This window comes from Anopheles coustani, chromosome 3 (genome assembly GCF_943734705.1).
Source record: "Anopheles coustani chromosome 3, idAnoCousDA_361_x.2, whole genome shotgun sequence".
NCBI classification, from domain to species: Eukaryota; Metazoa; Arthropoda; class Insecta; order Diptera; family Culicidae; genus Anopheles; species Anopheles coustani.
The window spans coordinates 48,916,284-48,943,648 of record NC_071288.1 but is presented as its reverse complement, the minus strand read 5'-3'; the positions used below and the strand labels follow the sequence as shown (position 1 = coordinate 48,943,648).

Genomic DNA, 27,365 nt, shown 5'->3' with positions numbered 1-27,365 from the left:
GAATTAGTTACTTATGGTATACAATGAACAGTTTAATTATGTAACTATAATAAATACTTGCAGATACATTGTTTGGGTCAAATTGATTGAATAAAAAAAATGTTCCGGTCATGCAACGAATTAACTGTTGTAATTAGTTATTTGCATCAAACTATAGTTCATAGCGATCATCCATTCTGAGGTTTTACTCCCACTTTGAAGATTTTGAAAATAATTTGAGCGAATTCCATTTCTTGTGTGAATGCGCCCGTATGAATGTTGAATGTTTCAATTTCATTTACGTTGTGTTTAATTGGTAGTTTTTCAAGTTCAATGCAATAACTTTGACAAAACAGTGTTTATTTCTTTTTTTAAATATACTGACTTATTTTTCTAACGCTTTTCCCTTTTTTGCCTAAAAAAAAGAGTTGCATCACCAAAGCCCACTGGTTTATTTTATTAATAAGAAATGGTATAATTATGACGAAAGACTAAATTGAAAGTTTCGAGTATAATACCTCAAAGTTACAAGAACATGCGGTTACTCAATCATTTTGATTTGCAAACGGATATTATTTTTTGACTTTAACTTCACCTAGAAGAGTCTTCTAAAAATTCAATAATTCGACCACCTAAATCAAAACTAAAGTGACAAACTCTCTGCGACCACGTAAAACAAAACTAAAGTGACAAACTCTCTGCGAAATGTTTGCCACCTGGCTTCGCTAGCTTCAGTGCGCAGACAGGCCAGTGAAAAACTATCTTACAGCTTACACCGGAACAAGCCAGGTAACACTAGACTCGTTCGCTACTCGCCAAAATCCTTTCGGGCAAGAAACTATCACTTCCACCATCCAGTGCGACGTAGTTTGATGCCCGGCCAGCTTAGACGCCCGGCAGTCGTAGGTTTTCGGCCTGGTTAAATATCGTTTACACTTTCACAGGCCACTCTGGCCGGGCGGACGTTGGCCCGGGATCCGCTTGGCTACTTGAGTCCTCCGTGCCGCCAACGGCTCCACCGCATGCCCGCGTTCGCCTCCGATTGAGCGACCGGCAAATGGCGACGGTTCGTTCGTTTGGCAGTTTTGTCGATGTCAGCCGAGGTCAGCAGACATTTTTCGTAACACCGTATCGAACCCCGGTGGTCGGTCCTGGCACGGAGTGTCCGACGCTAACCTCCGGCCGCCTCGGGATCGCAAAACGAGGGAGTTCATGACAAGCGGAACGGCTGCAACGGTTGTTTGAGTTTTGCAAAACCCACAACCCCGGCGGGCCCCATTTTGTTCGGTCGTGCACTTCGCCTACCATGCCGCCCCGGCAAACGTCACCTTAGCGATTACCAAGGCTTCTAGAAGGCGCGGACCAAACGCAAGGAAACAAGCATATGGTCGGCCAAAAAATGCCCGGCCGAGTGGCTTATCGTTTCACGCGTTTGATGCCACGTCTGGCGTCTTAGATTTAGAACATTGTTAATTTTGTTGTTCTCTTTAACTTGTTCGTTGCCTTCTTGTCAATACATGCCCGGGGGTTGGTATTCGACGATGATCGCTTTAATCAACTTGACCGTAAACTGTGGTTCCTCCGGCGATCTCTCTCGTAGGACCATTTGACGGTGCTCCGGTCCTTATCAGCAGCGATTTTTATTCGGTCAACATTTTTTCTTCCACAATTTTTTATTTTTTTTTTTTTGTGCTTCAAGCTTACATGTACCGCTCACTTATCAGCGAACCGGCCAGCTGATACCCTGCTAGCTGATGTGCCCGACAAGAAATTATTACCTCCAACCACAATGACCGACCTTTGGGTGTGAATGTGTCGGTAATAGAACTTAAATTTAATAGACCCTTCTTTTTTCTATTTTGATGTGGTTGTAAAAGATTAACGCTTCGTTGGATTTCAAGAATTGAGTTTAAAAAATTATAAACAGCAACATTTTACAAGGAAAGTAATTAGTGAAGTTGTATGAATAGTCAAGTCAAGGGAATGTTTGCCTGGGTTAATGTTATGGTATTTTCAAATGTTTTTGAAAAATCTAATGATACATGATATTTCTTTTGATTGAATGTTTAGGCAACTTCCACAATGAAATATTAAATGACTATGAGTAATGAACAAAACTAATCAACCCAGATGCTTTATTTATTATATACATTTACATACATTACGTCATTCATAGGAAAAGAGATAGCGGCAAGTGGTGAAAAATATCGATTGAAAGCGCGATTTCGGTCAGTGGCTCCAAATGCAAAAGATAGAAAATGGGGAAAATCTATAACTGCAAAACAGACCTATCACCGTAACGCGCAAAACCCGAATAGAAACCACTGAATGACGAAAGAAACCATCGAAAACAGAAAATCCTCAAAACGCGGACAAATGGCGCCAAAATTTCCCAACCAAAAAAGCACAAAAAACAAAACCGGTCGTAGGCCAGCATGAACTCTCACTCGGGCTGCCCGGTCAACGGATAATCTCCGTGCGCGAACGTCACGGAAGTGCATACATCCACGCTAGAAAAAAAAACTGTGCCCTCTTGATGGGGCTGAGGAGAGAAATGGTCAAGCAACCCCGATCACACGAAAAATATCAGAGGCACAAAAAAATGGGCAATTTTTAAATGCTGCAGCACCGTTCTTCGGAAAGAAATAAACAGCCCAAATCCTGCCCTGGCGATGATGGTCAGCAAGGATGAGTCGATGATTGTGATGATGACAATGACGATTGAAACGATTGTTGGCCCCGGTGTTGACAGCGGACATCGTTGACCGGATAATAGAATGCAAAGGTTCTCTTTCGCTTCGGGAAGGGTTGCGAAAAATTCCGGGTGTCACCAGCAGCGCCACCGATTAGTGGAAATGGGAAAGGAAAATTCCATCACCTGGAACCGTCGAATCAACGTTGTGAACACCCGGAGCAATGTGTATGTGGAAGAGAGGGTTTGCAAGCGGGGTGTGCTAAATTAAATCCAATTCCTGTCCGAACCAAACGACAAAGCCGCACAGTGCAAAGGAATGTGTCCTGGGAGGGATGTGAAAGAGGTTGCGAGTAGAAAAGGAAAATCAAATAAATCACAAAAATACACATTTCACTGAAACGCCGGTGGCCGTGGAAAATGGCGCGAAAAAGCGACGAGTCAGAGGGTGGAAGAGGGCAAAAGACGAGACGTCGTGGAGAGGGTTTTATTTTATCCCGTCACCTGCCAACCGTCCCGGAACGATCGGAAAAGGATGTCGGATCATCCGCCGGACCGCACCTAACAACTAACCAGGATGGACGGCTGGTGACCGGCAGGACGGCAAAAGAGGTAAGTGGCATCGCAGGCGGCACATTTATGTCCATCTTCAACGAAAGCGCCATGATGGACAGTCCGTCCTAAGCGACGGGTGTAAGGGGAAGTTCACAAACCCTTGGCAGGACCTCCAGGACCTCCGGAGGCCGGAGAACATCGGCCTTTGGCGGGACAAACACAGACACACCACAGCCACAGAGCTACACATACACCAAAAGTGTGCAAAAGTGACCGAACAATCAACCACACAACCCCGGAATGCTCCGACAGTCCGACGCAATCTAATCCCCCGGCAGCGCCACCCGATGCCCACAGAGGACATTTAGCAGCGCGTTAAGGAGGGAAAAGGAGAAAAACTGCGGGTGCAACTACGAAGAAAAGAGAAACCGGAGCGAGTGGTCGACCAGGATCTAATTCGATTTGTGGCCTCTACGGTGATATCCCGGAAGAGATCGCCTTCCCTCTCCATCGTCAGGCGGAGGAATAACTACCGCCACCGAGTGCGCTTTTCCGACCACTGATTTTCCAACGTGTTCGCTTCCCATTCCACCAAACGGAAACGTTTATCCCTACTCCTGTGTAGGTTCCTTCTTTCCCCGTCGGAATTCGAAGGCAGCGAAAGCGAGAGCACGCGGCACGAAGCAACCACCGGTTGTCACGTTTCGAACACTGTGTCGAACAGTTTGTCGAACAGTTTGTCGAACAGTTTCGAACCGCTAGCCAATCGACGTACTGTAAAACGGTGGTGGGACGTGCTTCGCCATCTTATTCCGAAGGGCGTGGCGACCGGCGCCCGCATCGGTACACGCAACCGGTTCCCACCGGGTGCGCATGTGTTGGTACGCCACCGAACCGGTTCTGCCTGTTCCGGCCGGCGCGGTGTTGGTGCCCGAGGGGCCGGGGTTCGGTTTCCCAAGGTTCGTAGATGGAAAAGCCCGGCTGGCACAAGATGCACACAGCACACCGCGTGTAACACGCCCATCGCTCGGTTAAAGGGCAGCCCGGAGGGACCAAAGGTGATGCAGATTTGCTCCGTGCAGCGAGGGTTCGCGTCAGTTCCGTGGCGGCCGTTGGAGTGAGCGGTACGCACCGTGTTGTTGTTGCTCGCGCTATTGCACTCGACCGAGTCCCGGTCGGGTCGGGTCGCGTACCTTTAGCACCCGTTCAGCTCACTGGTTCAGTCAGGCACGACACGGCCTTTTGGATAGCTGCGTGTTGCGCGTTGCGTCGTGCGAGAAAATCGGAACAACAACCCGCGGTTTGGACGTGGAGGAACGTCGGAGTGTTTCTTTTTTATTTTTCATCCTCAACCCAGCTGTGACGGTGGTGTGGATTGCGTTTCACGACCGAGAGTTATTTCACGGCAACGCAAAAATTAAAACAAATTTCAATCGATACACGAAAATAAATCGCTCAACAGCAAAGAAAACCAACGTGCGTGCGTTTGCTCTCACACTTCCCGTTTGCACAAACCTCGTCGAAAGGTGTTTTCACAGTGGTCACATCGAACGTCAGTCACAATTGCACGAATTTTTACGGCTCGCGTTAAAGGGTTCGCAAGTGTACGCGAAGGGAAATCGGCCTTTTCCTTCTCGGTTTTATTTTTTTTGTGTCCCGCGTGTGTCTAAATTTACGTTCGCAAGCCGTGTACCCGAATCGGTGTGCCATCTGAATCACTCAGCGCGATCGACCGCATGTGCTGTGCAGAAGATATTTATGGTGCGTTTACTTTTCGTTTCGTTGTTTTTCGTTCGACGATCGGTGTCGAGCTGACTTCATCGAATTGATTGATCAGAAGATCAGATCGCAAACCCGAGTGCAACAAATAAAAAAGAAAAGAAAAGAAAAAGATCACAGCGCAAGCACACGACCACGGATGAGATAAAAAAAAAAAAGGTGAAGACGAGTGCGAGTGCGGTGTAAAGTTCGGAAAATTGCACACCCATCACCCAAAGGGGTCACCCCTAAATAAAAGGGCAGAAGTGTCGTGGCGTGTTGCGTGACATTTGTTCGGAAGAGATCGCTAATCAAACCCCCTTTTGCGGTGCAGAAGAAAGTGTAAATATAATACCAAAGGGATCAGTTTCGATATCCTTTTTTGTTCGCAACAACTAATTGGTAAAAAAAAGGTTCTACAAATGACAGGATAAATTGCGGAAGAGGGCAGAAAAAAGGAAAATCGATCAACACAACAACTGAAGTGAGTGTGATCGCTGCAGGTGTACATGATCGTGATTCGGTGCATAGGTGTGTGTTTTCTTGTGCAGAAAATCGCAAGAGTACAATACCCACGCCCTTAGTGTGTCGTTTGTGTGCCATCAGCTAAAAGTTTTCGCGAAGGAAACAAACAACAAACAAATCGATCGAGAGAGAGAGAGAAAAAGTGCGGAACGCCAAAACGCGGACAGACACATTTTCCCCTGCACCGGTGAGGGAAAGCGGGAACCATTTTTCTCGATAGCGTCGGCCCCGACTGTGGGGCCAAAACCGGAAGCAATATTCTGGCACACAACACCCTCAGCATGTACGGCGGTGGCGTTCTCTGCCCGTCGCCCTCGACGGCGACGGGTTTCTACAATCCGCGCGGCCAGGGCTCGGAGATCGGGGCGCTCGAGCTGGGCTTCCCGCGGGGGATGGCCCTGGTGCCGCCGCCACCGCACGGAGCCTGGCGCGACCCGACCACCCTCTCCGGTACGCACCTGCCCGTCTCGTCCAGCACGGCCACGGCGTCCGGCGACGACATTACCACACTCGGTGGCCAGGGACCGCCGGGCGGTTCGGTCGTGCCCGGCATGCAGACCTCGTCCTCGTCGTCGAGCGGCGGCGGTGGCGGTGGCAGCGTGCAGGACAAGAAGGACTTCATCTCCTCGTCGTCCGGTGGCTCGTCGATCGCGAGCGTCGGCCAGCATCCGGGCAGCGGGGGCAGCGGGGCGGGCCTCTCCTCCGTCGTGTCACAGTCGAACTCGATCGACAAGAAGGAGTTCCTGTCGCTGCAGCAGAGCACCACGCCCGGCTCGCAGAGCATGAACTCGCAGAACGGCCAGGACATCAAGAACCAGAACATCGAGTGCGTCGTATGCGGGGACAAGAGCTCCGGCAAGCACTACGGACAGTTTACGTGTGAAGGTAGGTCAATTGTGAAAAAATAAAACGAAGCAGAAAATGATATAAAAAAAATGCAAAGGAAAAGAATGATAAGATTCCAACGCATTTCTGTTCTTACAATGTTGACATAATCAATTGTCATCGTTAATGTGTGGGAACTTAATGAACTCCCGCCTGCCCTTGGACCATGGGAAAATTTCAACCGCAAAGAGCAACGCTCCAAAACTTCCACTAGTGCGCTTGTTTACAAGTTTTATTACTTTCCTTTTCCTCATCTGCGTGCAACGCATTCACTTCCATCCGTTCCAAACAGGACGACGAAGCTAAACCACTTGCATATGCCAGAGAGCAACAAGAGTACCAAAGCGTCCAAGAAACCAATGTAACGGAAACGCGAACCATACGTCCACCCAACCGACCGACCAACCTCTCCCCTGGCTCGAGCGTTTGAGGAGTTCTTGTTGGCGAGTTGATAAAATTATGATTATTGTGGGATTTTTCTTCGAACGACCCTCCAACCGTTCTGTCGTTCTGCGTATGTGGATGTCTTTTGATTCGGGAGATGTCACAACGATGCTTCGGTTCGGAGTTTCTACCATCGAACAGTTCTTAAAGTGTTTACGTGCTTTTTTTTCCTTCGCTACACACAGTCAAACGAATGCTTTAAGGGAAATAAAGAAAAGAATTGAGATGTTGGTAAGAGCGCCGGGAGCAACCCGCTCGAGACACAATTAATCACAACAAATAAGCATAAAAAAGTCATCACTCATGCAAAGGCCGCAAGCAAGCAAGCAAGCAAGCAAGGGTGGTTTTCCGATTCTTTCGTGTGCCTTTTTTATGATTTCTTAATAGGAGTTGTATATCGGAGTGCGCTTTCCTTCCTTCCGATTGTTTCATGTTTCACGTGGGCTCGAACGAGTTCGCCCGTTCGGGCTGACTATTTTCTTATGTACCGTGAAATGTCAAAGTTGCTCATAGATGCTCTTTACGCTACACGGACATGTAAGACAGAAACATAATCATAAAGCAATTGACTTCAAACATCATTTCATTATTTTTGTTACGAAAGTTTTCCCTCGTGCAGGATTTTGGTGAGCAAAAACAAACCCTCCACAGGCAAACTCTTGCCGACGAAGGATGTATGTTTCTTATCCCCTCCCCCTACATTTTGGGCATCTTGAGGGGTTTTTTACTGGTGAAGAACTCGGTAATTGTTATGATTTTATTTAAAAGGATCGTTGTCATGCGCTCCTGTTTTTACGGCGCACTTATGGAAAGGAATGGTTTTTTTCATTGGATTTCCATTCCTACCCGGTTTCTTTTGCGTCCGCTTTTCCGACACTAGAGTTCCGGCGCGGGAAGATGCCGATGATGATCGTCCTTCGAGGGGGTAGTGATTTTCCGGGGCCGCAAGATTAGGGAAACTGTTTACCGTTTACCCGCGTGTGTTGAAATTTTTTGACTTCTTCGTGCACAAAGAGGGAGCATACACCATCGCTTATTTATGGTGGAACATTTTTCTTCCGGAACCGAAACGAAGGAATCCGGCCGACAAATCGTGCCCGAAGCTTGTCTTACGGTGATGTTGTTGATGGTGAGGGTTCCTTGCGTTCGACGACGTTGGTGGTGGTGGGGATGATCCATGTTGGGACGGATTTTGGGCAATCACGGGTGAAATATGCGTATGCAAATAGTTTGCCCTTTGAGACGAGCCGGTTCACTGGCACGATGGTTTGTTTCCCTTTTCTCGTGGTGTGAGTGAGTGGAGGGAAACCATTTGGATGAGTAGAAATAACATTGTTCTTCCCGCTGGGTGCATTTCCGGAATGGATAATTTTCCGCCTCGCTTGATTGATACCGGCATTTAATCAAACGCATCGTCGGGGAGTTGAAGGGATATCAAGAAGCGTAATGACGACGATCCTGTGAGAACGCACTGTAAGGGTTACATGTATTTAAGGCCACTCTGTTGGACAAACAGAGGATGTAATTATGAAGTAAAACATTACGAAAGGGTTGATAAAAGGATCGTTTGAGTGAACAGTGTAAATGATCCCTCGACTGTATAGACCTTGGTATTTGAATTCAAGTGCCAGATTAAATCGTTAGAAAAATTTCCTTTAGAAGTTCGTGTTCTACTTTTTCCCTTCTCAATTTTTTAATCAATCACAGTCAGCAAAGAGGGTGCAACACTCATAACTGCCCATTTGCTACCTACAGCCAACATCTATCCGCAAAAGGTTAACAGTATGCAATGGGAGCATGGCAATGGGCACCAAAACATCAACCGTTGATGACGACGACCACCAAGTGAACCGAGGGCTCTGATTACGGCGTGCATTCTCGCCGAAACCTTTCAATTAACGCTCATAATCAGCGGTCCGCGGTGTTCCAATTGGCTCGAGGCGAACTTGGGGCGCTTGTTGGTACTTGAAAGAACACTCGAAACAAAATAGAAAAAAAACAACAACAATCTCTGCTCCAAACACCGTCACTGAACCCAACGGGCGCACAATGGCGACATTTGACATCCGATCTTTGCGCGAAAGGAGCTTTATGCTGGTGGTGCTGTGTTCTCGAAATGGCGATTTGGCGCACACGGTGGTGTCAGTCACAGGCAGAGGTCGAAAACCCAATGCTATAAAACATTGTGATTGTGGGCCTTTTCGGAATAAGCGCCCAGGACCTTCACCGAACCGTTTTGTGGTCACTAATTTGGGTTCACAAGGCGCGAGCAACTGGGCAATGCTGGGGTTTTTGCTGTGGAAAAAACTAAAAAAAAATAACGGAAGAAACAACCGAAAGGCGCCAACGCTGTTGCGGAGATAAGCGAAACAAAACATACAACAGCTTATGATAAGAAATAACATTCGGCAATATGTTCATGCGCTGCGAGCGTTTGAACGAACGAAAAAAAAGGTGTTTCAATTCCTAGAAATCGGTTATCAGTGTATGCAAAACTTCACCACGGCTTTCGGGGGAAAGAAGAGAAAAGAAATCAACCAACCACTCGCCAGCCGATTCTCGCTCGAAGCATCCCATTTTGGGAATTGCGTCACCGTTTAAATAAAAAGAAACACCCGAAACGTCTTCCAGACATGATAATAATGATTCCGGCAATATAATTACGCCGTTAAGGTGCTCTGCTCGCGTCCTACCGATGATGATGTAATGGACACCCGGAAGACAGCTTCACGCACACCTTTGCCCCCCACCCCGGGGTTCATCTCGCATCGATCGAGCTACCGAAAAACGGGGCCCAAGAAGCACGCCAAGCACGCCCGACGGCGGAAGTGAACCGGTTCCCGGCTGGAAGCGGCCTCGTGGCGTGACGTGAAGCATCGAGCTATTTAACGGCATCGGGATGCAGGAAGAGGATAGGGTCTTTACCCGGATCGCAGGAGTGGAAGAAAAACATATTGAATTATCATGCATTTTCCAGAACGCGCGAAATACATAAAAAAAACACTGAACTGATGTTCCCTAACGGAAAGGGTTGGGAAAAAGGGGGAGAAATGAAGGAAGGCAAAACGATGAAAAGCAAAAAAAAAAATATGTAAGCATAAAACCAGTAGCACCATCATCACGATTGATGATGATACGATCTTCATCCCCGGGCTTCGTGTCCTTACCTTGCAAAAAAGCTTGATTTTCCGAAGCACCATCGCAGCCTCGCCGCTGCTCTCCTCTGTTTGTGTGACTTATGGGATTGCGCTGGTCAAATGTCAAGCTGCAGCAGTCAATTAATCGTAAAGAGCCTCTTCCCGAGGCTGGTCGAAGAGGATTCAATTTAGCGGGCAGGCTGCTGCTCGCTAACCCGTTTTTAAAACGTGTTTCCCCGAAGCGCGGAAAGCCTGATGGTTTCCCGCCCGGTTTGCGGTCTGGTCAGTTGGTTGTTGGTTGGTGCATTATTTTATTGTTTGAAATGTTCGTCACCTTTGGGTCTGGGGTGTGTCGGGAGGTGACCTCCTGTGTACGCCCTCCGTTAAAAAAATGACGATTGCATATGGCTGTAAAAAGTGATTACCTTCCACAGCGTTCGCAGACGTAAATGAGAAACTTGTAAGTTACGAAATCACCGCGCCAATGAAAACGATTTTCCACCGAATTGTCCTCGGCATCAAATCGATATGGGATGGGAGTTAGAAAGAGCGAAGGAGAGAGCAGAGGGAAAAACAATTAAAAGACACAGATAATTCCAATCGGACACACGCGGACACGTGCTTTACAAAAACTATTGAAGCCGCGAAAAAAATAGCCTTGGCGCCATCATTAGTGTTCGGGATCGATTTTCCGCGCCGGAGACTGGCCATTCCTTCGTTCCGACGCTATTCAGTGCGCCACGAGGTCGCCATATACACCCTTTTTCTCTTTCTCCCTCTTTCCCTCGAGCACATTCACTCACGTCGTACGCCTCGCGATCAAGAGGTCAATTGCGTATTTGTGTGGCGTTTTGTGGTGACGAGGTTTTTCTTCGGTTTACACCCCCTTGGGTTTGTTTTGCGTCGCCATATGAGACAACGACAACAACAAAAAACTCAACCGTTTATTTTTTATTTCCTCTGGTTCATTGGGAGAAAAACAGTTGGTTTAAAAATTGCCTGACCACGAGCCAAACGATGTTGACGATGCTCGTTGAACAGTTTTCAATCCTATCTTTACGATGGCCGTGGCTTATCGTGATGCCGTATTGTGCATCCATATAATCCTTAACATCTGTCGTGTTTTACACAATTTACGTGTCGCATATTAATTGTTTGTTTTATGAGTGAAAGTCAAAAATAGTTAATACTCACGTTCCACAGTTTATGAACGTTACCAAATTGAAGGAGTTTTTTTGCACATATTAGTTTCGTTCCACGCCTAGTTTTTTCGTTTATTATTACTAAATACTTTTGGGCATAATTTTTGTCTCAAGTGGAACAGAAAGCGAACCTAGAAAAATATACGACCTCGTAAAACCACTGCTGCGGTTTGTGTGCGTTATCTCATTGAATTGTTTCGAATTTGATATTGCTTTAAAAATCCAAACATGGAGTAATATTTCAGATCCAGCATTTAAAAATCTCAATCTTGCCAAATAAACTCTCCACGGAGCAGTGCGTCACCGAATTCTTCCATTAAAATCCTCCGGAGAAAAAAAAAAGCACCGCCATCTTCGTCCCCCCGCACTGATAAGCGCATTTGCGTTTGCGCCGGCCGCCATCTTTATGTGCGCCCACTGAAAGTGTGTGGGTCGCTTTATGGCCCGATAGGTGTATGTGTCTCCGTGTGTACGTGTGCCCATTCTCGCGGAGATCCGGGGAGACGCCGAACGCGCGGTTCCCACTATCAGCATGGCGTCAAATGGTGCACATCGGGAAGAATTTTGTTTTGATTCGCTTCGACCACAGTTGTACATCATCTTCATCGTCGTTGTCGTCGTCTTTTCTATCACAGAAATAATTGTACTTGCCCGTGGCTTGGGCTGATAAGCGCGGGCCGATTTATGTTCCGTTTCATCGTTACCACCGCAACCCTCGCCTGGACCGTCAGCATTCCAACACCCGCCTTCGATTCCTCACGCCGATGTTCAGTGTGCGACCCAGTGTTACTAGGGCAAAAGTTTCGTGCAAGTGATGATCGAGTGGTGATCGAGTGCCGGCCGCGCGCCCAGCTTCTTCCCAACCTTCCTGTCTCTGTTTTCCTTCCTCAAGAATATTCAAATTTGAACGGTAATTCGGTCACGAGTGGTCATAAAATACATGCTGCGGCCCTCACCACCGTGAAGGCGAAGGTGGGTGAATTCCGTTATCGACGGTTATCTGTGATGGGGTAGTGAGGGCGAAAATTATTTTCCATATTTTTCCCCCACGGGCGAGCGGCACAAAGAGCGCGTTCCAATCAGCTGATCGGAGCTCGTTACAACTGTGGTTAATTTTTTTTATTTTTGCTACAGGATTACTTGAGATTCTCTGTGTGTGTTTGTGTGAGTGTGTTTCCCGCTATCTCCCGGTCAATTTGCGCCAGAACGGTTTTGTTTACTCTTTGCCCAGCTGATGCACATCGGTGCGGTGCAACCGGTGCATAATTGCAGCGTGCTGGTGGGTGATTATAACCATGCAAAAGGGAGCAAAAAAGTGGTAAGGAAAAGATCCGCTCGACGCTTCCTAAGTGTGGTCTAGGTTCTAGCAAACCGGAACCGCCCAAACGACGAAAAGGGAACCAAGTTATCGTGACGGGCTCGCGGTGCAACTGCATTCTGCCCGGGAGATGCACCAGAATACTAACGGAAGTAGCGCAGGTGGATGATCCTAACTGCCGGGGGTTGGTCAACGAACTTTCCCGGTGTGGCCCCGGAGTGAGGGTGGCAAATTTATGCCAAACATGCGATCGTTCACACACTTCCTCGAACTGAAGAGAAATCACGGCCCGCGAAAAGCCGGCTTCCATCGGTTCTATCGGATATATTGCGCAACGAAGGTTTTATCTGAAAAGAATCTTAATTCTGTTCTCATGCATCCGTGGTATACGGTTCGGCTTTCCCCATTCTCAACCCAACCAACCCCATGGCTACGGTTTGTCGATTTATTAAAACAGAAATTAATTATAATTAAGCAATTTCATCATCATCGTCATCATCATCATCGCCCACTCGTCACACCTGCGTACCGATAATGCACGCCTTGTGCTATTTCTTGTTCGCACCTTCTGACTGGATCGAGTACAAAATTCCTCCTCCCCGACGAAGGGCTTTGATCCTACGCCAATTACGACGAATGCATTTTCGTTCGCTTTGCGGCAGAATTTTTCCGCTTTTCATTTTGCGCTCGGTCCGCATCGGGAAAGCAAGCAGGAAGTTATGCAAGATGCAACCCCCTGATGGTGTGGTCCATCTTATCCGCCCGGCGATGGGCCTTGACTTATCTGATTGAGTCATTTCGGTGCAGCCTTACATCGGGCCGGTAATTGTGCAATAACACTAATCGGCACGATTTCCTTTGGCAAAGGAATTTCACAATTAGTTACACTTCTAATTTCATTTAAAGGCACGATAACGGCGGGAAAATGGATGGCGAAAATTATTCATCACTCGCACCCTATGTGTCTCTCTCTCTCTCTCTCCTTCTCTCTTTCGATAAGATACGACCACCAACAAGTTGAACTTGCCATCGAACGTGTGTTCCGGCGGAAAACCATCGCCTAATTCCGCTAATTAGCCATAACTGTCCCTAACTGACCAACGCGTGGCGGCGGTTCTGGTTTTCCCTCCCCCTCCCCCTCCAACCCCAGGAGAACGCTTCCGACGAAAGGGCCAGCCGGACCGTGACGCTCCCGCTACGGACGCGGCATTCTGCGGAACTTACTCAACCGATTTATGAGCCCGAGGAGTTTGGTTCCACTGGCCAGAGTGTTATTTTTTTTTATTTTCGCTTCACCTCCATGCAACGCCAAGCTCTCGTTTCACTTTTCGCTCCTTTGAGGCGGGCGACTTTGAGACTCGAGAAGGCCGCCGCCATTGCGCTATAATCCCAATTTTCTCATGAAAAATATCGGGTGGAAAAAAAATAGTTTCCCATCCTGGCGCCAACCTGTGCCAACAATTGGAGTTTTTTTTTGTCGGGTAGTAAGACACCGTCGCACCAATTAAACGCAACCCACAACCAAGTCCCTCCGTCTCCTCCAACGGTTTCGGTTACATTCTTTTTTCCGACTCGGACTCCTTCTAAGGGAGACGGCAATTCACCGAGCGGTTTGGAAAAATAATTCGTCACGAAATCAATGCACCAATTTCTTTTACTCTGCTTAATCGTTCATTCTGCCGATTTCCCTAATGTGACCGGCCTCGACAACGGTATTGTTCCGGAGGGTTTGCTCGCGAGTCACTCGAGATCCTTTTAAGGGCTGCGTGGTGTAGACCGAACGCTATCGAAGTGTGTTTGACCGCATGCAACGCCTTTTACCGTCGCGAAGTGGGGTTGTACGAGGTGTGCAATCGGGTCGCCCGAGGTCGGCGGGGTGGTTCGATTGCGCAGGGGGTTTGCCGGGCGGGTTTTATTAACTATTAACCTCAATCGAACCGGAGACGGGGAGGATTTCGGGATGCGCTGCAGCTCCCGCTGACGATGATGAAGCTGACGATGGAGGATCGGTTCACGATCGGAGTAAGTGGTGGTCCACGGTCGAGTCCGTTGGAGCACTGGGTGGGAAAGAGAGAGGGAAGGGAAACTGGTAAGCAACGGTAACTCACGCGACTTCGATTTCCAAACCGCGGTCGCGATCGATTTTCGATTTTTATCCAGCTGTAGATTAAGCTGTGTGAGATAGCATCCCCATCCTCCGAGGGTGGGTGAGGAAAGGGCAACCGCGCCTCACCACCTCCCCTGTTCGATATCGTTTGCCAGAAATCGGTCGAAGAAGAACGGCGCGACCCGTGCGAGGTGAAGTGAGCGAAAATCGTGACCTACTCGTGCCCGCGATCAACTAACCTCTCCAGCCGAGACGAACTCTTCTCTACATGCATTCACCGTTGTTGTAGTTTTTTTTCCTTATGTTGCTCGTTGGCCACTTGGCCGGTCGGGTCAGGTCGATTTTTGCACCCCCACACACCACACACCACAACCTCCACCCGGTTCACCGCAAGATGCGAGCAACGCTTGGCATTGTTTCGCCTTCGTATGCTCATCTCTCTATGTTTATGCGGCACCCTTCCTTTCCACTCAACGGATCCGATATCTCTTTTTTATTTTCTTTTTAGTTTAGATCGTCTTAAGCTATTTTTCTCTAACCCCCCCTCTTCTCTCCCTCTCCCTCCCACGATACGCGATCAATCGCTTCGATTGCGTTCCGATCATCCAAAACCGAGCGGCTTTTGCGCCATACGGCCACCATTCGACGATCGTCGCGATCGTCATCGTCTTTTCGTCGCTTATTAATAATCGTAAACCAGCAACCACGCTCCCCCCCTCACCCTCTTCCGATCCTTCAACATCCTCGATAACAGCGTACGGAATCTAAGGGGAGAAAATGTTTGTACTCAACACCGCCATCGTGCCGATTATTACAGATGATGGTGATGATGATGAAAACGATCAATATAATCATTTGCCATCATCATCATCATCATCTCCTTGATTTTTTTCCGATCGTTTGAGCGGAGTGGGTCGTGATTTTCAATAATTAGGATGATCAATCCGATCCCGAAGGAACCGTCGGATCGATGAAACATAAAATTCTTCGGATGGGCTAGATATGATTAGAAATGGTTGTTTTATGAAAAGGCGATTAAAAAAATGGTTGTAATTCCTATCAACTGCATGTTTTCAGAGTTACTGGAATGCATTTGATAAAACATTGTTTGCAGAACTTAAACATCATTTTTCATATCTTGTCAAGCAAAAACGGGGAAGTTTTGTAAATCGAACTATCTCTAAAAAATTGTTTTTAATCATATTTTTGAAATTTCGTAAATTACAACTAATCTATGTAAGTCGGTTGTATAAATTTGTTTTAGATATTATCCTATATTATTTACAAATAGTTAACCGTGTTTAGCTCACGTTTCGAAATAGTAATTTCAGTTTTGTTAAATTAAAAAATAAAAAACCGTTATTTTGTTGATGAATTAAAAAGCATGCAAGAATGAAGGAAAAATAAATTTAATTGATGGAATTGATATTTATGTTTGGTGTACAACGGATACCATTTTGGTGGCTGATGGATTTATATGAAATTGTCCAGGCCTCAAATACCAATACAAACGAAGAATGGAGAATCAAAACAATATTGAATTAAGCATATTGATTCTATTCGCTCGTTCACTGTCTCCCGCCGAAGTCGTGCACAGCAGCTGCTGGAAGGAATCGTCCCCGGTGGAATGAATCTTAAATTGATTTTAATTAACTCAAATGTGCACCCCATGGTCGGAGCCTGCAGTCCCCGATCTTCCTCCTCGTCCCAAGACATCCCTTCCCTTTTCCACCGGCGGCTGATTTAGCTCGAGCTTATTCCGAACGGAATGTGTGCACTTCTGTCGTGGTCACTTGCAGAAAACGGGCTCTCTTTCCCCGAACGATCGTCACGTAAGAGTTTGCGGGGAGGGAAACTACATTGCCTTAGCGTATCTTAGGTGGCGGAATTGTCAAACGTCAAACGGTGGAGCCACTACCACCCGACACCACGTTTCGTGTCTATCCGACTGAAGAGGGTCCTATTTTTAGCGATGTCTTTATTGTGGACTCAGCTCATCGCTTCCATTTCGATGTTGCTTTGAATTTCGCATCATCCACCTTCACAACACACGTACCTACGTAGGTGTCTAGTATCGCCAACACCACCACCTTAACCCCGCGATCTTATCCACTCGAGCTTTGAGGTCGAGGCAGATTGTGTCGAAGATGCGAACCAATGATTAGCATCTGGGCCTCGGATGGCAAACATTGTGAGCCACTCGGGGAGAGCCTCTTCCCCACGAACGCGCCGTAAAACTGTGCTCACAACAAAACAAGTGATGTTAATTCCATCGATGATGACACTTCAACACACCCACCTCCCCCTCACCGACGGGTGTGCTTGTGAAGGGTTGAGTTTGACGGGATAGATCCATACAACACAACGCAACAAAAAGCAAAAAAAAAGGAAACGATGTGTTTGTGTTTTCGGGCCATTTTCGCTTGACTACATTTTAACCTTTGCCTTGTGGCAAAAGGGAAAAAAGTCGAATAGAGCTATTGAACAGTTTCGGTCTGGCAACACTGTTTGTCCGGCCGGGTGATTTACGGGACTTGCCAGGGCCACGACGACGGTCCCCCCCCCCCATTGGGCCATCGAAAGTGTGCGGCAGTAAAAGTTAATGAAAAACTTTCCCCAACATCCAGCGCGCGCGACGACGACGACGACGTCGTTGGAAATTGGGCGAACCCCTCGGCGTCCGCAGGACACTGATTCTTCTTTTTTTATTTTTCACGCTCACATTTTTACTTTCCACCCACCGACAGGCTGGTTTTCTGCTTCACCCCGAACTCGGGAAATCGGGAGGAGCACCCGAGCGAGAATATTTACTTTGTACAAAGGCGGGCTCGGGCGCAAAACCTCCCGCAACTCCTTATCGGACCCGCATCGAGCAAACACGGCTCGGGGTCCGCCTGGTTTTTTGTTGTTGCAGTTTTCTCGTTGTGATTTCGTTTGGTTTTGGGTCCGTGTTCGCATGCAGAGCAATGTTAAAGGCTCGCCCGGTGGGGAAGGGCAGATTACCGAAGTCGGTCCGCCGACCATCGGCTCGAAGTGATTTATTAACAATGATTCTTAACGGTGATGATATTGTTTTATTAGCCAGCACCGGATCAGCGCACGGAAACGGAGAAGTTTGTTTTATCTAACAAAACAAAAACAGGAAAACCCCTTTCAGATTTCAGAAGACTTAAACAAACAAAGTTTTTACTACATTTTTCTTGAAAATGTTGGAGTTTGTGTATTTTAACCTTTCAATGTTTGTTTTTTTGCAAGTCCAACGCATTTTTCCTGATTGTTTTCTACTTATATCATTGCATTTGCATTGAAAATAGTTTTCCCCGTAAAGCACATCTGCCCGTCTTTGGGTCAAAAGGTTTAAAACTAAGTCCGCGTCGGTAATCCGATAATTATCGCCATGTTTGTCATGGAGAGGCGAATGGTTTTCGCTCGCTTTAAACTCGATCCCGACCTGTAAACCATCCTAGACGGACAAGGCCGTGTAACTGCGGAGTTCCTAACACCGCCAACGCCCGTTCCCCCTCCCGCGTGCCCTGAGGCTGAGCCTGGGAAAATGAGCCCCCAATCGTGGATTCCTGCTTTTAATTCCATCCACTCGGTCCACTTTCCACCGGCTCGTCCGAGGCAGGGCCGGTTGCAATCGATTTTAATTCAATATTATTTTGTTGCCTCGCGACGCTCTCGTGGTCTCTTCCCGGTTGTGGGGGAACCGAAACCGGTCGCTGCTGGCGACGAGGGGCTCCCTAGGGGTTTGGTTGCAGGATCGAGAACGAATTCCACAAGCGGACCACAAAGATAATAGCCAGTAAGTCACCGGTCGTTCGCGGGAGCTCACCAACCCCCGGCAGCGCGATCGTCTGGAGGACGCCGATGGAGGGGGGGACGAGACACTGCCGGCCGGTTTCGGATCGGAGGACGTACGGCTGGGACTTGCAGGAAATAAACTCATAAGTACCGTGCAAGTCGTGATCTTATTCTTTATGCGCGGACCGAAGCGGAAGATACCCGTCCCGGACTCACTAGGAAATCGATCGTTTTCGGGATGCACTCATGCTGTGAGCGATTCTGTCGCACGGTTTAGGGAATGGGTTTGCAGACCAAGGAATAAAACGATCGGCAAATCGGGAACGAAAGGCAAACGGGCGCCAATTTGGGTTTTATTTCTCTTTCGAAGCGCGCCCGCGGAAAACATGCAACGGTAACGGTTTAATTACCTTTCGCTGGACGGAGGAGGGGAAAAACGATCGAAAAGGCATAAACAACCCCCCGGGGGACGATAATGGGGGTTAATGAAATGATTTCGAGTGGGCGGACCGTGTCCATTGTCCAACCGGTAAGCCCGATTCCGCCAAAAATACACTCGAAAACACCTCCGAACATGGGCCTTGCACACATTATGACGGGCGATGGGGAGTTGACGATCGCTATCGATATCGAGGGGAGAGGCATAAAATCTCGGTCCGATCCGAACGAACGAAAACTCATTGCGCCACAGCCACAATTTCCCGCCGAAGATAAGGGGGGCGATTTTTCCTCCACATAAACTCGAAAGGCGCGCGCGCGCCTTGGTGGATTGCCGCTCGTTGTTGAGCGATCTTCCCGTGCGCTCGCACACACACACACACACAGCATCACCTTATCGCGATGCATCGATCGAAGAAATAATTTATTATTTCATATGCCCCTTTTTATTAACTGCAGCACGAACTGCGGGCGGCTTATCGGTTTGCCTTTTCCTTCCCCATCTCCCGCGCGAGCGTCTTCCCTCTTCTCTGCAGTGTTTCCCTTTCACTCGGTAAGACGATCGGACGACGCAAACCCACGGCTCGGAAAGGTGACTGTGTATGTGTGTGTGTGTGTGTGCTGCGATCGTGTTTACTTTGAGAGGCTCCTTTGGGTCCCGGTCGAAGCTATCGATGATCGATTGTCCGCTGACGGACAGGGCGAATGGGAGGCGCACTGGATGCCCTGTACGTACGTTCGTACGTACGTACGTTGAGTGGAAAATTATAAGATGAGAAAATTTCCTCCCCCTTCCCCACAGCACCGACGAGCACCCGGGCGCGTGAGCCAGGGGTTGTGGATCGCTTCGAAACGTGTTGAATGAAACAAATCGCTGGCACAGTTTTCGAAAGCACGAAACAAACGGGCAAAGGGATTGATTGTGGTTTTGTTCCTTTTTCTTTAACGAAAAAGAAAGATCAAAAAGATCAAAATCAAAATTAGATGATGATCGGGAAATTAATCCTTGCGTTCCTTAAGCTGCCATTAACATGTTCGTCACATTGTTACAAAATAAATGACGGTTTTATTCAGGTACCTTTATATCACTCATCATCCTTTCAATTTTTTGACATTTTCTCATCCAAAATCGGGTGAGTAAAACTACCCTTCCTATGTGTGTTGCATTTTATTTATTTTGTTTTCCATCCAATTGGTAAAACGATGGTCCAACCGAAACGGGTTGAATTGTTGTCACTGGCTTGAAATTTCGGGACTGATTTTTAATCAAATGCAATTCAATTACATCCATGTACGCCGTCACGCCGGGGTCGAGAAACCCGATGGCCGGAGCCGTCGAAAATGTTTCGGCCACTTTTAATTTCCCGCTTCCGGGAGGCAGGGCACTTTGAACTAAGCCAGAGACACATATCACACAAGCAGGCAGGCAAAACAGAAATCCAAACCGCAGTTCGGCAATGGGGGGTTTTTTTTTGGGGACGGGCGCCTTGGGAATGCAAATTTATGCTAAATTATGTCCTGTTAAACATGCACCACACAACAGGCATAAAAATGATACTCAACACGCCGCGCTGCGATGCCGTTTCGAGTCCCATTTTCACACCATAATGACGGTGGTAGGGGGTGGTAGTGGGTGGCGGCTATTTGCCCATCGGCCATCCGATATCGGGACGTTCGGATCAGCGCGGATCGGGAGGGTGGAAGCGACCCTCGAGAGCCGAAACCGAAACCTGCCCGCTGGCCAAATTTTGAAACTGACGACTCATTTATCCCCAGCCTTCCCCTGGCACTTCCATTGATAGGCGAACCCTTCCCTTCCCCTCGCCCCACCTATCAGACGTTTCGTTGGACTGCGAGTGGAAAGCTGTCGTCGGGGCCACAGGAGACTGCCAGCTAGTTACACCACACACCGCAATATGTGGCCGATCCTGTGCATAGTTTATGAATAATGTATTCATACATCAAACCACCCCCACCCTGTTCACACACACACGGGGCCGTGATTCCGGTGCCACATTCCCTGCGCCTTGGGGTTTCTGGTGAAGCGTTGGTTGGTGGGAAGGATCGCAACCGGAGCGAACGGACGGAAGCATTCTGGAGGGACACACCGGGGCCCATTCGGAAACTGTCACGACTTCTGCCTCGTCCCAGCAAACAGCTCCAACCCTCCAGCGGTTGGAACAGAAGGTGGCGAAGGGTTCATAATCAATTATCTTCCAACGAACCACAAAATTATCTCGTTATGCATCCACCTACACCGACGATGCGGACTTTTTGTCTCTCTGCCTTGTTCCAATTCCTAACGGCGGAAAGTAACGCAAGAGAAACATACAGACCGAAGAGGAGACTAAACGAGGGGGGCAACAAAAGACCAACCAATGTCCGGCCCGTACTCTTTTTCCATAATGCTGAGCCCTCAGGACATCCGGCCGACGCGGATCCGTGATATATCAGTGTTCCGCTTGCTTCCAGACCGTGCTCTCTCTCTCTCTCTCTCTCTCTCTCTCTCTCTCTCTCCCTCTCTCTCTCGCGGGACGCGATCCTTTGGTTTCACCTTCGCTCCGATGGCCAGCGGCCAGATGTGGGTGTGCGAGACGAAGGATTCACTTACGCCCGGATCTAGATAAATAGGTGTATCATCGGATTTTTTAATTTAATTATCCCGATTTTTCTGCCCGCCGGCGACATGATGGATGGAATCCAGTCCCGTGGGAGGGGAGGCGGCCGGTGGGAGGAGCAGATGGCGCGTGCAAAGTTTGCGATGTAGATTTTATAACGCCTCGTACGGCTAGCCTCTTCTGTAGGGATGTTTTTCTTCGGTTTTAAAGTCGACCGAGAGGGTTAAGGAGTGTAACTTTTAGTTTTCCTTGGGGGTTTTGATATGGTTTGTTGTTTTAAAGGGGAGCACGAATGGAGAGGGAATGCCTACTTTGGAGCGATATTGCAAAAAAGATCGTGTTATCTTACACACGAAATCATCTGCATATTGCTTTTGGCTAAGGAATAAAACTCAATGATACGATCATCAATGCATTCGATGCGGGAGAAATATGCAAGAAAAACAAATCAGAGTGAACTCATAAATTTCACTTTACTGTTTATTGCTGAAATATGAGTTGTTAAGAACGAGAATCTACATTCCTAACCCATCCTTTACTCCTATTTGTAATCACCACCGTTGCAGAGTTTTAGCATAAGTAAGTTGTTAAGTCTGCTGGTGAAGGACTTGAATATTATAATAAACATAAAGAAACAAACAAACAAGAAATATCTAGGAATAAACAAGCTGAGTTACAAGTTAAATTTTCAATTATTTATTTTGATCTTAGTTCGTATGCAAATGTCGATCGAAAAATGCAAACTCCAAAAGCGCAAATTGTAATCTTTGCGACCCAAAATTAGTGTTGCACCTGAGGGCACTGTTCTGATTTGCTACAAATTGAGCGATAATTTGAAATAAAGCAATTTTTACAATTCCTTACATCTATAGCGCCTTATGAAGCACGAATGTCCAATTGCATTCCGTTCGGAATTCTGGTGCAAACTTTAATTATCCCAAGAAAGCACGGTTGAACTTCGGTGGAGCATAAACTTCTCAAAGGAAAGCTTTTTCATCCAGACAACCTTGTGACCTTAACCCGCTGTTGGTAATGAGATAAATAATGAGAATTTATATTACCGTTTTTTTTCCTATGGTAAATGTTATTTAAAATTTAAATTCTCCTTCAGCTACTCGCAACACTTATTTCTACCATGTACGGCGTGCCTTTGCCTTTGATCCGGTTGCGACCTCCCAAAGGGAAGCACAGAAGCCGAATGACAAGGATCAATAATGAAATGACCCCGTGGAGGCGAGATCCAATTTGAGGATCGCGGGAAGCAGCAGACACGAAAGGAAACATACCAAGGGAAACCAATCCTGTGTCAATCCTGTGCGCTACCGGGTGGGATTTTCGCGAGATTTCTCCCGGACCGTCGAGCTTCCCTTAGCGATCCATCTCCACCATAATCCTCCCACCGCTTAGGGCGATCGGCATCGCTGGAGTTCCGACTCTGGTCATTACAAACTATTATGATTATGCAGATTGTTTCACCGCTGATCCCGAAGCTAACCCCCGACGGTCCGGCGTCGGAAGCGCGAACGCATCACCACTTCACGGCACTTCTCAGGTGCCCGGGGATCAATCCCGCGCTCGAAAGGAACTGATCCAGATCTGGCCAGAGACCACTCGTCGGAGCCGCGCAATCACCTACGGCGACCGGGCAAAAAATATCGCTCGCTAATACCCCATTATCTACCCCGTAACTCTCCCCCTCGCCTGGTCCGCTTTATGACGTTTATGCTTAGCAGCAGCCGGGTTTAGTTCTTTTCCATTTCGGCTCCGGCAAACGGATGAGTTTTGATTTATTGCCGTAATTTGGGGTAAGCTTACCTTCGTGCGGGGTCTCTGCTTCTATTGTGGTTTGCCAAAGTTGAAGCATTCGTTCTGGATCATCCTGCGGATTAGTTTTGTTTTGCCCCCGAACCTGTCCGGAACAGACGGGTTGAAATTGAAATCCGCAGCTGCAATACAAGCGCATAAAAAACGCCAAGAAAGAACCTCAACTCGCACCGGTGGGGAGAGCACGGGCATTCGGTAGTTGTTTCAGTTGTTATAACTCAATTTATCACCCATTTTTATGCGCGACTTTGTGCACCGAAGGGCCCAGTTCGGTGCACCCGATCCGCAAAACCGTACCGAATCGGAAACAATTGTCTTGGAAGGAGTCGACGACAGCGAAACGTTTAGAGGCTCCTGGGTGGTACTTTTCCCGCTGTTGTGTTGTCCAGTACCGCTTGGTTTGGCCACGTCCCATGCACTCCGATGCACTCGAGTGTCAATTCGACACGCTTTGGCACGCCGACAGTCGGGGAGGGCACGTAGTCTTTCGCTTTCCGCACAAAATGCAAAGTTGGTTGGTCCACGGGCCGACAGACAGAAAAGACCACCGGAAGAGACATTTACTGCCTTTCCTCGGTGCGCTGGACTGCCCCGCAAATCAATCCATCGAAAAGCGATTTCGTGCCATTAATGGAACGTCATTTTTACGATCCTCTCGTCCGTTGCAGCTAGAAATATAGCTAGGAACCAAAAACAGTTTCCACGCGGCAACGACGAGCTATGTTTTCGCCGGGCTGGCTTAGGTTAGACGGTAACATACGTGCAGCTCATCCACACCTTCTTTAGCTTGCAGTAGGGAGATGAAACATTATGCAAATGGGTTTGGGGAACCAACCTTGGGAGTCGTCTGAAAAGTGGAAACCCTGGCTTGGTTAGAACTTTCCCGTCTAAGTGATATGGAGTTGTGTTTGATGAGTTCATTGTGCCCCAGCTGCCAACGACCGGAGTTGGCTTCCTGAAGTCATCCCCAAAGTGCAGGCGATGCATCGGACAAATAGAAGAAAGTGGAAAGCATTGTCACATGAACCGATTGTTAGCTCATATTCAGAATACGACATACTCCACATGGTAATGCAGTTGGTTCCGCGAAGGCAAGAAGAGCAAAAAGCTAGACTTAGTTCTATGCCTTCATCCCTATTTCCCAAACCATGGCTTTATTGCTGCCGCGCTTGCAACAATGTGGACACAGTTCCATTTTTTGGGGTATTACTAGAATGAAACATAAAAACAACCCGACAAAGAGGTCCTTTCAAAGTGAACCAAACCAGAGTTACTACCTTTCCTGGTATTTGATGCCCATGGTCGCATTCATTCCCGTCAGCGGGAGTTCCTCTGGCGAGGGAAACACGTCGAGTTGTTCCAGGATTCGCATGCGTGCGACAAGGTAAAATTGTTCCTAATTAATTGAACCATCCTACCGAGCGCCGGAGGGAAGATATTGTTACATTGTTACTGTTACCCCTCCCAGATGAACAGGGTACGATTTGTTCTAGAGGCTTCCGGCAATGCCTCCTCTCATAGCGGAGCGCTTGTTCCGGTGCAACGATGCCGATTGTTTGGCAGTTTATCTGGATCGGCCCCGTCCCGTGCGGGACTTTGAACCACACTCAGCACGCAAACGACATTCCCCAAGGGAGGTTCTGCTTTTTAATTCTTCAGCGAGCGATATCGTTTTTATCAAGAACGTTGGGTATTGGCTAGCAAAAAAAGAAGCTATCGTCCTCCAAAGAACCGTTCCTGTGTGACTTTTGACTTCTTACCTTTAACAAAGTGTATCAGTCAATCGAACAGCGGGCCCCTCCTGTCAGAGTATTGTAGCACATAGGGGTAGAGGACTGAAAAAAATGGTGCTGCAAATTGCTTACACTCTCAACGGCAGGAGACCGCAAATCCATCCATCGGCGGACCAACGACTTAAAAGGCTGGCTTGACGGGTGATTAAAATGTTCCTATCCACCACGTCACTCCGTGGTATTGAGACCAAGATGGAGAATAAGACACATCACGCCAAAAGAAGTAAAAGAATACCGCATGCGATAGGTCATTATCGGAAGAGATCAAACCGGCAACGACTCTCGTACGACCCGCGCGCGGATAAGGAAAGACTTTCGCCGCCAACGAAAACACCGAGAGCGCCGCGGTAAGTGAAGCCGGTCACTTCCACTAATTACGCCGACAGGGAGGTTAAACTAATTAATCTTTCGAACTGCCCGAAACGAACTGTGGCGCAATCTTACCTCCTTCCTAGTTTCCAGTTCGATGGTCCAGGGGTTTGGTTTGTGGAGGCGCAGAAAATCCCGCCCCAAAAAGTGTTGGACCGCGGCGCTTCGGTGGTTGAAAGGGCATCCATTTTGGTTTTAGTTTTTTCACCCATCTATCAAGTCACAGAAGACCATCTGGGCAGCGAAGTGATTCCTGGCGCATAATCGATCGAAATTGGAGCGAAGGATTTTAATGATGGATCCAACGATCAGTTACGTTATGTACAATCGATATTTAAAATATATGCATCCGTTTCAGATCTTTATGTTCAAAGTAGTGAAAAAGAAGAAAGTGTTAGTTACTCCTCACTGATAGCTTTTATAACTCTGTTTTTGTTAAAATCCCTAACAGGGATTCTCAATTTTCGCGTTTTAAACTCACAAAAGGGTAACTAAAAGATACGAATAATCGTGATGATTATTCAGTTTGATTCAATCCTCTAGAAAGAGTTATCATTCTCATCACATTCTTAATGTATCAAAAGTTTATTTTGTATAATTGGAAGCTCACTAAAGTGTTTTCATTTATTTTTGGTTATTTCACAGGTTGCAAATCATTCTTCAAACGCTCGGTACGACGGAATCTCACCTACTCCTGCCGGGGCAACCGGAATTGCCCGATCGATCAGCACCACCGGAACCAGTGCCAGTTCTGTCGACTACGAAAGTGCCTCAAAATGGGAATGCGACGCGAAGGTAGGTTTCTGTTTACACTTTTTTTTTTAACTTACTTCCCGGTGACATAATCTTACGAAAGGCAAAGCAAATGTTCCTTTTTTTGTCGTTGAAAATTTCTGTTCTTGTTTTGTGTGAGGTTATTAGGTTCGAACGAACAAACGCTCCAAACAATACGGTTGGACCGTTTGGTTGCAGTGAGAAGCCCAAAAGCTGCATTGGAAGACGGTAGTGCTAGTCCGTCACGGCTTTCGCACGTCAAGTGACAAACGATGTCAAGCTGAAGGCAACGAAGTCTTGTAGTGGGCGTCGGACACCGTGAGGTTACTGACATTCCGACCCAATCGACAGACATTAGCAGCTTGTATTTTTTATGTTTCTGAATGTTCAGAAGCTAGTTCTCAAATGTTCCTAACTTCATTGTTTGCCTTTTTGCTTTCTTGCAAAGTCTGGGAAATCTATCAATTAGTCGACTGGCAGCTAAAATAGCTCCACACCCGTGGCGTACCGATTCAACCATTGTTGCCCTTTTGCGTACCGCTTGCTCGGCAAACTCCTGGCTGCTAAAATATTCACCCGCAGGCGGAATAACCCCTTCCGTCGAAAAGTGGCAACAGTCACTAGGATTCCCTCGTGGACCGGTGATATCGTTAAGTAATTACTGTTTTTCTCAAGACGCCTTTTTTCCCGACTCACTAAAGCCGGCAACAATAATATCGTTTCCACGTGAATAAGAACGTACAACTCCTGGGAGGTTCCTAGGTCGGTTTCTTAAGTCCCTCCTGCTGAAGCTGCCCCCGTTGAGCTCGTGTCGGTCGGGAAGCTGGAAGAAAGGCCGATTGTTCGCCGCGTGTAGGAATTGCAACAGTTTGCGTCCTCCCTTCGAGGGCCGTATCCTGTGGAGATTCGTGTGCAGAGCACAATAATGGTAACAGTCACCTTAGCTTAGCATTGTGGATGCATTTTCTTCATGTGATTGATTTTTTCTTTACTTGCAATTCTACATCTTCCTTTGCCCTCTATGAACCTCGTCCAGAAGTTGCGTGTACTGATGACGACTGTTACAAGCTGACCTAACAATTGTGAGAGCCAGGTTATTCGATGTTTACCCGATATAGTTGACATTGTTTCGGTACGTTTTCT

The 27,365-nt window shown here is 47.5% G+C and overlaps 1 protein-coding gene across 1 annotated transcript in view; it reads left to right on the top strand.

The window, feature by feature from the left end:
* The first annotated feature begins 4,652 nt into the window (after window positions 1-4,652).
* LOC131260341 (nuclear receptor subfamily 2 group F member 1-B) overlaps window positions 4,653-27,365 on the top strand; it is an 83,441-nt gene continuing 60,728 nt past the window's right edge. Inside the window, exons 1-2 of the mRNA XM_058262040.1 lie at window positions 4,653-6,394; window positions 26,094-26,243. Of these exons, the coding sequence (XP_058118023.1) occupies window positions 5,791-6,394; window positions 26,094-26,243 (754 nt within the window). The 5' untranslated portion in view covers window positions 4,653-5,790. The remainder of the gene's footprint in view (window positions 6,395-26,093; window positions 26,244-27,365) is intronic.